Source organism: Monomorium pharaonis, chromosome 6, assembly GCF_013373865.1.
Source record: "Monomorium pharaonis isolate MP-MQ-018 chromosome 6, ASM1337386v2, whole genome shotgun sequence".
NCBI lineage: Eukaryota > Metazoa > Arthropoda > Insecta > Hymenoptera > Formicidae > Monomorium > Monomorium pharaonis.
The window spans coordinates 2,739,178-2,752,778 of record NC_050472.1 but is presented as its reverse complement, the minus strand read 5'-3'; the positions used below and the strand labels follow the sequence as shown (position 1 = coordinate 2,752,778).

At 43.0% G+C, this 13,601-nt stretch overlaps 1 protein-coding gene across 12 annotated transcripts in view; it reads right to left on the bottom strand.

The window, feature by feature from the left end:
• The window catches only part of LOC105837530, a 47,124-nt gene that overhangs the window by 17,228 nt on the left and 16,295 nt on the right, over positions 1-13,601 (bottom strand). For 11 of the 12 annotated variants that reach the window (XM_012682397.3, XM_036288620.1, XM_012682393.3 and 8 more), the window contains 4 exons: positions 11,565-11,792; positions 10,142-10,271; positions 1,171-1,313; positions 498-765 (listed from right to left, as the gene is read on the bottom strand). In XM_012682397.3, coding sequence (XP_012537851.1) covers positions 498-765; positions 1,171-1,313; positions 10,142-10,271; positions 11,565-11,792 — 769 coding nt within the window. The remainder of the gene's footprint in view (positions 1-497; positions 766-1,170; positions 1,314-10,141; positions 10,272-11,564; positions 11,793-13,601) is intronic. The other variant, XM_036288625.1, reaches the window with a different exon arrangement.

Here is a 13,601-nt window from a genome sequence, read left to right as displayed (position 1 = left end):
TTAAAAGTTTGCCATGTGTTGCGTGACCGAGGAACGAGTTCGTGAGACGGGGTTAATTAAATACACCTAGTTAGCGATTTGCGCGGTTAATGCACTCCAGAGGGCTATCAAAGTGTGAGGATCAAAACTGAGCCGGCATAATGCTCTCCCCTCCTTCCGTCCAGCTTTCCAATAATTGTGTACTTTCTATAACAGTTTTACTTCAAGTTAAATTGGCGTAAGACTGTTTCCGATAATATTTGACGATTAAGAAGTTTGTGTATAAAAATGGCAAAACTGTGTACGAGCTATGCGAATTATGCCGGTTATGTAAATTTAGTTTTCACTTCTCGCATTTTGATTTATTTAAGTCTCAACTATTAAAAGTTTTAAAAAATGTAAGGAACGTTTCATTATGGAAAAATCTTTTTCGTGTACATTTGCAAGTTAAATATTTTTCTTGACAGTTCGCCGTATTTTTTCAATAAACGGATAACGACAAGTTAAAACTCTCTCACCTGGAATAGATAGGCGTCCCCGAACGCGGTGCTCAGGCAAAATATGTAATCCTTCTTCGGGTGTTCGGGAATCGGCTGCATAATCGCACCGTCGACGATGATCAGGTGTTTAGGTGCGGCCTCCATGGCCCTACTCTCCTGCGAATCACAGGGATAGAAGAGGAGCGTGGTGCCCTTCAAACAGACCCAATAACCCCTCCAGCCTCTCTTCTTGGCCAGCTCGATCTGATGCTTCTTGCGCAACAACCATTTCTTCACACTGAGAAATCTAGAAATTCCGAAATATTGCCGTTACCTCATTTCTCTCTTGCATGTTTCTCTTTAAATTTGTAATATTAAATTTGCAATTTGTATTTTGCATTGAAATTATATTAAAAAGTAATTTTATATGAAGTTTATTGTTATCTCTATTGTTTTCGCTTGTTTTGCATCGGATTTAATTAGTTTCGAGATTATCAGATTTTAATCAAATATCATAAATAATAACAAATATTTGTTACATAAAAATCCATTTGTTATAAATTTAAACAATCATACATATCATAAATTGAAAAAAAAACTAAGATTCTTCTTCGTTGGCCTTCGTATATCTATGTCAACGTTATGCGAGAAATCTATATATAGATTCTCAAGGCTCGTTATTTTTATGAAGAATAAAGTACGAAAGACGTACCCTGCCTTCCGAACTGCACCGGTGCAATTAAACGAAGCTGCAGCCGTGCCGGTCTGCTTCCGATAGGGCGAATTTATAGCACTCTCGCCATCATCATCGTCGCTAACGGCGGTGGTGAGTGACATCCTATCATCGTCCGACATCTGGAAAATATGTCAGGCTTTATCTTTAGCCGCGATAAACGCGCTTGTCACTGTGAAAATCGAGACAAATACGGACAACTCTGTGTCAAATTAGACAGCAGGTAATCGATTATTTTTTGTTCCAATTCTCTCCTTTTATATTTCTTGCGTTTTATAGGGAAAGATATATAAATTATATAAATTTATATAAGGTTTTTTTTTGCAATTAATGTATCATAATTTTGACATAGAGTCGCCCGTATGTATGAAAAGTGTGTCACATGTATAAAGAAGAGAAAATGTGCGTAAGAAAAAAATGTGTTGTACGTAAAATAGAGTGATAAAGAATGATTTTATGCAAAGGTAAGATTCCAAATAATACGCACGTCTAAAATTGTAAAACGTCTTACAGATGTTATTAAGATATCTTTTAGATTACGATGTTCTTAAACTTAATAACATCTTAAAATGCTTAACTTATATTCCGATTTTAGACGTCCTATACCGTATGGGATCTAGTGGATTACTGACAATGACAGGATGCTTTATATGTACACAATTTATTGAGTTTTTCTCTCTACCTAAAGTGCACATTAGGAAGTTCAAACATTGATTATATGTATATGTATATGCTACTATTTACAATACATATATGTATATATTAATTTCGAAACTCTATTAATTCGTTAAAAACTATATTTAAAGATTTTTAAATTATTTAATGCAATTTATTGAAATTATTGTTTGTGTTTTATTACATATAATTGTGTTAACTTTTCTCATTAATAATAATCAGTTATGAATTAATTAATATTATTATTCAGGCAATTACTACGAAAAAATATGAAAAAGGTATTAAAGAAGAGGGACATTTGCATTACTAATAATTGGCAGTGGAGATGCAAAGAAATCTTATAGCTTTACTCAGCGCATGCTACTCGAAGGTGGCAACTAGTACGACGCAGCTTCAGCGAGACTCGTTTACGAACCCTTTTAATTGCGCAAAAAGAGCTTGTCAGCTTTCAAGAGCTAACGCGCGGGCGTATACATGCCAAAATACTCTACTTTTATACTCGTGTTACACAGCAAAAAAAAAAGACAGCCGCGTCTTGCAAATGCAAAGTGCTCCGTCTAATAATTCCACTGCTTTCGCTGTCCATCCCCTCGTTATTTTCGCTTTTTTAAATCGCGTTTAAAGACTCTTCCTCGATATTCTCAACGTAAATGTGTGACGCTTTTTTAGTGACGCATGATTCTTTTCCAGTTTGTACGTATTAATGCGATGACGAGATGAAAATGAGATGCTATCAAGTGCGATAATGAGTGCGAGTAGTCCAGGGGGTCGACGAACGAAAGTCCAACGGAAACGGCGTAGTCGGGCTTGATTCACATATGTCTTTTCTATCCTTGCTTCCTTGGCCGAAGCGCATGCCAATAATACGGGACCCTGGTGCAATACCGGATCGTTGCAATACCGGGGAAAACATATATCTATGCGTATATATGTACATACATATACACACACACACACACATATATATATATATATATTCGGGGACATAAACAATATCGAGAGAAACATTCCTTCCAGAAGAGATATATAGAGATTCGCGATTCGTGTCCTCTACCTTTTTCGTAATATTCATCATGCCGCGGAGCCTCTCGCGTATCCCCCTGAGGCTCTCGTCGGCCCAGAAACTTACGACTCTTCTGAGAAAGTCGGCGTTGCACGCATCCGCCGTCATGTGCGGATGGTAGTGGCAGTAGCAGCCCTCCTTTAGCAGCTTCATGTTGTTCTCCGCGCTGCCGTTGATCCTCAACATAATCTCACGACGTGCCACGCTCAGGCCGTCGATGTAGCGCTGCGCCCAGGCGTTCAACGCGCCGTTCACCAGCCGCAGTAATTTGTGGTAGTACCCCTCGCCTGAACCGTACGTAACCTTCTCCTGCACGTTCCGGCAATTGAACCAGTACAGCTTGCGCGTCTCGTTAATGCATATCACGCTGATCGTGTGCCTGCGGCACCAGCAAAAATACTTCCAGCAACGTCGCCGATGCTGCGTCTTCAGATCCGTATAGCAATCGTCGCTCGGGTCCAGCAAGTCCAGGGTGCTATTCGTACACTTGATCGACCATCTCGGCTCTACCATCATTCGTCGTTCGCTGTTAGCGGTGAATGAACGAGGAAGAGACGCGGAACCCGCGGTTGGTGGTGGTGCCTAGGAGAACAGGGATGACCGTCGTATGGGACGATCCTCGGGTTCCCGATTGCTGTGCGAAACGGCCTCCCCGTCGGCCACGGTATCCAGTTCCTCCTCCGGTGGTATCATTATTGTCTCGCGGACGGCAGAAGAAAATATCCACGTGGCTCGATGAGATATTCTCGTACGATCGATTGTCGCTCGGTGTGTAAGCTCGATGGTGTGTCGCCTCGAGAAACGCTTTTATATTTTCACGATCTTAATAAACCTCGAAGTTCAAGTCGACGTCCTCCTTTAAAATCTCTTTCGCAATTGAATATTGTATTTGCCTGCAGCTGTTCTGCTAGAATTGTTATTCGCAGACATTCCAATATTCAACCGGAGCGCTGATCAGAAATGCGCGCGCGCGCCAAATAAAATATAAACAATCAGTGCACATTCCGGAAACGACAGTGGAACAGTTGCCGTCAATTCGGGTTCATCGGGTTCACTCGGACTCGTCAAGTTCACGATAGGTTTATATCTGGAGAAATCTCCCCTCGAACTTATCAATAAAGTCCTCTATTTTAAGGCAAACGTCTTTTGCACTGTTAAAATCAATCACGTCTTAGAGAGACTCTTTAACGACAACTTTAACGATCTACAGTTCTACTCTAGCTATAATCTTGAGAATCTATAGTGTTGGGCAATGACGCCCGAAGAAGACCCGCCGCGGGTGTTCGCAGGTACTTATACGTAGAGGAATTCCATTAGAATCCTCGAGAATTTCTCGAGAGTTCGGCCCCAAGTAAGAAGCGCGCAGCAGGAGGTATCGTCGCCGACGGATGGACGATCGTGGACGACGCCACTCCAACTCCCGCCTTCTCGCGACGGGGGATATATGAATATTTTCTATCTGTCTCTCTTTCTCGCTTATATAATAGAAACGAACTATCCATAGAAAAATACTCTCTCGCTCTGTGCTTAAGTGTACGTATAGATATACTCTCTGAATGTTGATCCTCGCTCCTCTCCAGCTGATTTCCCTCCTTTCCCACGCATCGCTATATAGGTGCCCTCTCAAAGCATCGATTTTCTCCTCTCTCGCGGAAAAATGCGCTGTAAACCATCGTACACACACTCCCTCACCCGCTCTTTATCTTATCTCTCCAACTTTATCCCAAATATATTATTTCAATCTTTAACTGATCTCCCTTTCTCGAATATATTCTCTAGCACCTTATCTGATTCCTATTCTCTTATCGGGATATAATCTTCTCTCACGCTCTATATCAATAAAGTCTTCCCCCTCGCGTAGATCCTTCTTATATCGGTACAAGCATCGGAATCAGTCCGCCAATCGACCTGTTTTTGATTCACCGGAAGTCATCTTGCGGCGGAAATCAAGCTTCAAGATGATCGTTGCGACGCGAGGGGAGAAGAGGATCCAGGTACCTAGTGGACGATGGTGCCCATCGTCGAGGCGCACCGGCGACCGCTTTTCGCCAACCTCGCACGTGCGATCGAATTTCATACGCGCAAGTGTTCCAGAAAGAGCGATCAGCGCGTTGCCGCGCACTCTAACTTCCGGTCCGCATTGCGATGCGAAGATTTCGTCGTCGTGAAACCCCCCTTTCACGCAATCTCCAAAAAAAATTACCAATCTTCCTTTGACCTAGCGTAATCCTCTCAAATTCACCGGAAGTCCTGACGAGCGACAGTTGCACTTCCGATCTGCATATCAACACGGGGAATCCCCCGGGGACTTTGTCATCACTTCCCGACGCGCCATCGTGGAACGTTTACAATCTCGCATCCGATCTCGCACAGATTCCAGCGTTTACGATCGATGGAGTCCCCCGCAGGGGCGGTACGACCACGACGAGGATTCGTTGCCGAAGGCGGATCGGATGCGATTTACGGGACCGGGAGCGTCGCTTACGCGGAGACGCGGTTCTCCTCGCCGCGTTCTCCAGCGGGCGGACGACAACCGTTGGCGCCGCTGCCGACGTGTCCGGGGACCGTGTACTTTCGGCGCCCGCGCATCGGCGCATCGGCGGACGCCGCACTCTCCGAGCGCGCCCCGGCGGCGGTGCAAGCCGCGGTGGTGAAGAAGCTGCGAGGGAGGGAGAGAGAAGCTGCGTCGCGTTCTCCACGAGGTCGCCCGCCGCTCGCTCGCTCGCTCTCGCTAATAATGCGAGGCCGCTAACAAAATACGCTCGTCGATCGATGGGCCCCGTTGCACGCGGGGTCGCACCGCGACGCGGGCTCGCGACCAAGGACCCCCGTCATCGTCGCGGACGGCTTTGCCAACCGCCGCCTACGGCAGAATCGGTTCCGAGTCTCGCGGCCGATGTGGCGCCGATCGCGATCAATTTAACGCGAACGAGACACACTTTTCGGGATGTGGGGAACTCTTTATTTTTTTTTTCCTCTTTCCTTTCTCCCTTTCTTTCCCTGTTTCCTTTCTTTGTTCCTCCTCTCCTTCCCTTTCTCTCTTTTCCTTGCGCGCGGATATGTCACCAAGTCCGCAGCCGCGTACGCGCTTCGCTCCGGACTGCCGTTGGAGAACAGGGAAGAGGAGCTGCTACCGCGAGGGGAATCAATACCTCGGTCCTTGTGGTGGTCGAAGGGGGATTGCAGGAACCAGCGGAGGCGAGGAGGCGCGCAGAAAGCAGCGATAGCAGGGAGGGATGCCGTGGAAGGGGGAGGGTGGTTGGCACTGGGATATCGTCGGTGGTGGTACCCGCGACGTGAGGTGGGGAGCTACACTTCGGTGGCGAAACGAGCGAAAGGGGTGATATGCACCCGCCGGGGATGCATAGGGCAGAGATAGGCGAGGGGATGCGCGACGCGCTCCACTGATCGACGCTGACAGCCAAGTTGCTACGCGATGATTGTTACCACTGCCCCAATGACGAATATCCGATACGAATTCAACGAATTTCAATAAATTCGAGGTCAATTTTGCCGTTTCCTCGAATGCTGTCCCTTCGAGAGACGACTTTTCCGGGGCCGCGTCCTTGGACCAATTTATTTCCGAACGTCAAGGATGGCGGTAAAGACTTTCAAGCGATGTAAGAAAAACTCTTTAGAGAACTGCAGCGCTGACCCGCGTTTATCTATCGCAATTTTCTGTAGCGAAGGATCGTTATCATACAATTTCACAGTCTTGTAAAATCAATTTCAATACCTGTCTCTTTAACTGTATTTTCTCGAACTTCCCGTAATAAAAATGAGATTATAATTATATTCCTTAAGACTCCCGTCTTTCAGTAAGATAAAGTGGAGTTAAAAAAAAGAAAAAGTTAACGTTCAATTCGACGAGTTAAGTCCTTGTATTCGATCATCCGTATACCTGGATATTCTATTCGCGTTCAGCGTCGTGTATTTCATTTTCGCCGCAAAGGGAATCGAGGGGGAGGGGGAGAAGGGGTTTAAAAAATAATCCTGCGCGGATTATGTATAACGGGTTGGCGCGCATGCGAGCGATGTAAAGTTTTATTGAATTTTACGACATAGTTCCTCACAGTGAAAGGCGATAAGAAACGTCGGTATGCGCCGTGAAGCGTAACATCTTTTTATATCGGGACAACACGGTTCGTCTGATTTGCACGTGCCGAAGAACGAATGGGACCTGCTATTATAAATATCTGCTAATGTCGATCGCACCCCGCGTCGATCGACGATCCTCTCGATTTTCAATTGCGCATGGTATCATTGGCATGATACCATGATACGGGAACCGGGGACGAAAAACGAGGCTGAAGAAGAGCCAAAGTCACGAAAGATTTGCGCGCGCGTTTGCGCATGCACCTGTTGGCGCAGGCCGCTGCTCGACTTGTGCAATGGTGCAGGGGTGCATTCTCGATTCTTATTTACTCTCGTACGTCAAGCTCGGCCCGCTAATCTCGGCGCGACCTATTAACCCTTAGACGCGTATCTTTGTACACGACAAGCCGCAAAAGCCCCCGACCTTTACGGGAGCCTCAGTTATATTTCGAGAAAGCTACTAATACATTCTTAGAGTAGGATTTGTTAAGAATTTTTCTTCGCGTTTAAAACGTAACGTATAATTTAAATAAGCCCTTAGAATAGAGTTTCTTAAATTCCTTTATAGTGTACAGAGCATTGGCTCAAAATAAAATTAAATCTTAAGGCTTTAATCACTCTATAAGTTTAATTAGATTTCTGCAACTGATGTATTCCCAGAATAGAATTTGTTAAAAACTTTCCTTCGCATTTAAGACGTAATGTAGAATTTGAATAATTTCTTACTTTGAAGCTCATTAAATTATTTTATGTAGTAAAGATATGTTTTGCTTGTCGTGTATGTTCTTAAATTATTTTATTATACTTCTTTTATGTATAACCAACGTATAAAAAATGTAATGGACTAAAGTAGTGCATACAAAAATTACGGTTTAACAATTGGTCGAGTAAAAGCGTCGTTCGTGTAAACGTGCACTAACAGAATCTCCATTACTCCGCGAGTTGATTCTCGTAATGGGCATCGCGCAGCGGTATACCAATACGTGTATACCAATACATGGGCAAGAAGGGGTGTGTTTATACGCGTGTATACGTATGCGGTAGAACGCATTCAGATTCTCGCACACGTACGAACTCCACCCACAAACTTCCACGACCTCTCCACGTATCTGCCTGCATATATGTATACACACTTCTGTACCCATATACCTACACACGTTTCTATTTACGGTGCAAAACAACCGAGACGAGACAAGGGGTGCTTACTCCGTGAGGGGGTTGCGTTAGCGACGGATTCAAGCGACTCGCGAGGACGAGACACAGGGTCAGTAGGTTATCGATGTTCGTCGGTCATATATAAACGCCCTTCGTACACAAGAACGGATCATGCGCCCGCACAATGCACTCGTCGAAAGTTTAAGCATTTACGTTAGCACTGCAGCCTCCCCCAAGAGCCGTTCGCGCGATCACAGATGAATAGACGAAAATGGATCGCGGTGATAGACCGCGCTGTCGCGATCGTTTTTCTGCCGAATTGTTCGCGAATCGGGCATCGGCTTGCGATTATCGACACGTACGTAACGCATTTCCGTTTCCTCGATTCGCGCTGACCTCTTTTGTAACGCCGTCGTTATATGATAGGCGTGGCCAGTACGAGAGCGCAATTCGTGCAACCGGAGGTAGTTGCGAAAGTTGCGCAATTTCTCGTAACTATTAGAAATAGGAAATGTATTTTTCTAGGGCACATTGCTCAAACGTTTGTAGAATGTACTCGTGTATATATTAATACCGTAGTTTGGCAGAGAAATGTAAAAAATTCGAAATTTTATCAAAAAATTTCCAAATATAAATTTCCATGATCAATTAAACCTATTTGAAAGATATTAATCAATAAAAAATTGTGAAATATAAGTTTTATTTCATATAGGTACAATCAATTAAAAAATAATAAGATTAATGATTGAACTAATGTTTATGGGAACTTTGAATTACCGAGAAGAGATTATGACAGTATTCATTTATAAATATATTCGCAAAGGGATTTGCAGAACTCGTATTTCTTTCATTTCAATGTGAAACAATAAACTGTAAGTAGAAGCGAATAAACAAAATGCATAAATTATTTTATTGCAAAATATCCTCTTATCTACCGCGATTTTAAAGTAGTTTTGCTACTTTCGGGAACAGTTGCCGTCATCGCTCATCGATTTGAGCTTTCACAAGTACAGTCGGGTACTTCGCTCTATTTTAAATCACAAATGGATGGTAAGAGCGCGAGAGAAAAAGAATCTCCTCAAAGGGCTTTAAGAATAATGCGTCCACGCCACGTCGCAAATACGCTTTTGTGTAAAGTTTTGTGTTGTGTGCGCATGCAACGGGAGTGAGAGATGAGAAAAGCCAGGCAGCAGTAAAACTCACACGAAGCGACTTTTTCGTTATAAATAAAGAGAATAAAGGAAGCTGATATTTTATTATAATTATATATATAATTTACGATTTTATTTATAATTCAATTACTATTTAAATAAATCATAATAAAATCCGAATAAAGTAAAAAGTTGTAATTATAATTAATTGGAGAAGTATTAATTATATTTCAAATCTATTTCAGTAACGCTTTTTGATAAATATTTTAATAAAAATAAGTTTTATAAATTGTATTTTACTTTATTTTACTCACACACACACACAAACACACACACAAACACACACGCATACACATCTTTACACTGACTCATATAGTCTATATTTTCAATTAAATCAATAATCACAATCCATGATTGATGTGCATTACCATCTCATATTTAATTAATGTTGGAATACGCGTAATTAGATTTAATATTTAACACGTGGAATGTCCACGATTCTTAAGTGCAGAATTAAGTATTAATCCCTACAGCAATCACAATTATCGATTATCGAAGTAAATTAAAAGAATACAATCTTTATTAATAATTAAGAACGTAGCTTCGTAGTCAACTGCAGGCGTGGAATTATTCGGAACTGGCGGGGACATATTCTAGACATGCAAGACATCAACGCAAGACATTCAAGTAGGCCTTCGCATCAGTATCATAGCCGCACATAGCATGAATATGAACTATGCTACAAAGGCACCGTCGAGTGGCACTTGGATGTATCAGGTTGATAAGGTCAACGAGTGCTTGGATAACTCACTTCGGAAGACGTCAAGTAGCAGAGTCTCGAGTCGGTGCTCTCCAATGAGGCTTGTTGAACGATTCCGTATCTGCCATCCCGGTCGGACATGTAGTCGGATCTGACGCTGTCCTGTCTGTCGAAAGTACCTCTGGAATATGCAACACATCCAACTGTGAATAACGCAACGTCACAAAAGCATACGAGATAAATGTCATTCAATTACAGACACGCTCTCTTTCTCTTTTCCTCTTTTGCGCGATCTCTTTCAGTTAAAACATAATTTTAATATAATGGAAAATATTTTTCTTTTAATTGTTACAAAATTAATCTGCAGGTCTTTCCTGCATAGCTAATTTCTTATGCGCGTGTACAATTTAATGTGAATTGATTTTCAGGTTGTGGTTTATAAAAATATTAAAGAGTAGAGAGCTGTAATCTCTGACGTTACATACATACAATATTATTTTTAAATTATTTTAGCATACAGAGCGTGTTCCTCTATTTATATGATGAGATACAAATGATTGAGTTATATTAAAGTGGATCTTACCGCACGATCAGCGAAGAATGTTTCTTAATGTTTGCGATATAATGCAAAAGTTACGTTTCTGTCATTAGTATATTAAGATTAATAAAATCATTTTTGTTATGGTACAGAGACCAGTCGAGATGTGCGATAAAAGCAGGAAGGAAGCGCAGAGTACAATGAAAGTATGGAAGACAATGCGAACAATATAGGGCAACAAAAGGTAGATGGTAGCGAATGAACGTCAACTATAAGAAAAGAACACTAAAGTACAAGTACGCTTTGTGCCGAAAGAGCGTTTAACTTTAAGCTATGGATATCTACACTTTTACTGCGTACTTTCGTTAAAAAAAAAAAACTATCGCTATATTAATTAAAAATAGATGATTCTACATTTGTTATTTTAAATGCAATAAGAATCTGTGCTACCTATATGATAAATGTGATATGAAAAATGTTACCGATTGAAATTATGAAAATGTTCAATATTAAAATAATTGCCAACGATTTCTCCTGCAGCGAAGCTAGACATCCTGTTATCTTCGCCAGAGATTATGCGTAATCGAAGTCTTCAAAAAACGACAAATAATCATTAAACTTATAAATATATTTTACACCTGCGTTCATCGTACAATCGCCGTTCGTGTTCGCACTAAAAATTCGCAATTTCTTCCAGACATCCTTCCCTACACTTTAATAATAATCTCCTTGCATCCTTCTTTTAGGTTTCTTATAGCTAGAGAAACAGACATTGTTGCTTGGGGACATGTATAATATAACTAAAAGTAAAATCCAATTAAAGAATCTATCTTTCGAACTTGAGTTGAGATTTTTCGAGGAAGATTTCCCGCGGCCGAAGCTCGTCGATTCGATAACTTTTGGGGCCCCGCGCATGAGGGATCTGTCCTCCCTCACCTTTGCTCGAGTGAGTCAGTCCGGTTGGACTTGTAACCGCTGTCGTTGAGACTATTCTCGTGTCTCAGGGACGGCAGAGAATCCCAGGGTGATTCTCTCTTGTGTCCCGAGTAGCTCGGATTTATCGAACTCGAGGCGCCGGAGCCGAAGGTCGAGCTGCCGGACTGCCATCCGTCAGAATGCCGGAACCATTGTGCACGCGCGGACTCCCCGATGCAGCTGGCGCATCTGCAAGCATCGCGCGTCATGTAGATCAGTTGTACAGGATAATATCGCGTAGCCATCACAGGAAACCCTTGTATTTAGAAGCTCCATTTCCGACGTTTATAATATATACAAACATTCTCACAGTTTGAGAGTAACATCTAATATAATTGATAAATTGATTATAACAAAAATAATCGTAAGGAATCATTTGTAAATTGACTTGTACAATTAAGACGTTAAAACGTTAACGAGACAGGATATTTATGGTATTGTGGTTTTTTTTTTTTTAACAGTAACAACAATGACAGGTCCATTAAGAACATCAAGAGCATCCACTAAGATCAGTTGAAATTATTGAAACAGACTAATATATCTCATTTATACACGACGAGTTTATTCGTTCTCTTTCAATACCTTCAGAAAAAAGTTAAAGTTATCGAGAGAATGTATTTCGGTAAGAGGCAAACGGTCTTCTTGCCGAACATCATCGCGAATATATCCAAGTACAAGGGATTAAACGCGTCCGTGCCCTACGCACGGATGACGCGCAGTACCGTGCAGGTACGGGTGAGAAATCCGAACTGAACACGCCGACGCCGGTCTTCGGGTCGTCATCCTCGCCGAGCAGTTGAAACTTGACGTGCTTTTTGCCCTGCGACCCGGACCCATCGTCCAAAATCCGGTAGAACACCTTCTCCGGCAGCTTCGGCATCTTTGGCATCTTCTTGGACTCCCGCCGCCTCTCGAGCGATCTGTACTTGCGCATCAGATGGTAACTCATTGTCGCGACTTAACTCGACTCTTTTGTCAAAACAACGCGTTTAGATCGAATATTTACGCCACGGCAGCGACGTTAATCGAGCTCGTCGATTGATTCTACGTTTGCACTCGGTAGCGAGGGCTGATTTATCACCGGTGTGTTAAAACGGGTCACTGTTTACTCTCGGCGGAATAATGATTTCCTCTCGTATCGTTTCTCGCGCCGACAATCACGCGACGAAATAATTATCCTCGTTGCATTCGTTTCGAAAGCGTCGATGTTTGCATACGATCAAACGTGCGAGAGTGGCAAAGTATTTATTTTCGTTCTCGCGCGACTGACAACCGCGCACTCCTCTCGATGAGACAATTATTCTCTCTCACAGTTGCGTTTGGAAATTACCTCGGTTGCAGTTTTCTACAACTGGATAAATATCTGCTCCTCGGAGTTGCTCTCAAAATTGTCTTCCTCTACAATAAGATACAGTGACGAAAATCTATTCCGCTAAATTAAAATTTCAAATCTTCATTCAAATTGTCGATGACAACTGAGATAAACATCGTTCGTCCAAAGCGATTCGATTTGCGTGTAGTCTTCCTGCTCCCAACATCGATGATTCATCTGGATTTATTTATCTCTTGTACTCCACACTTTGATTTATCACCACGCAATATCAAACTGCAATTGGTTTATTAGCACACACACTAGTGTCCGTTCGCCTCACGCACCTCACATTTGCCAAAGGTTCACGTGAACAACCGTACACTCGGCGCATCACAAACGCAACCGCTCGGACGCACCACGTCGGACGACACGAGACGCGAGACGCGCGCAATTCCCCGTTTCTGTCGGGGAAGACGCGCGATGCTCGATACACCGGAAATCACCCTCCAGGACAGTCGCGCGCGGGCGAATCTCCAACCGCGCGCGGAGCGGCGCGCCGCGTTTCTTTCTTTCGTCGTGGGGGTCTCGCGACCACGGAACACCCTTCTTCTTCGCTCTCACCGTCCAGCTGAAGCCCACTCGCGGGATTTCTATATTTACCACGGTGCGCTTCGCCGTTGTCAGCC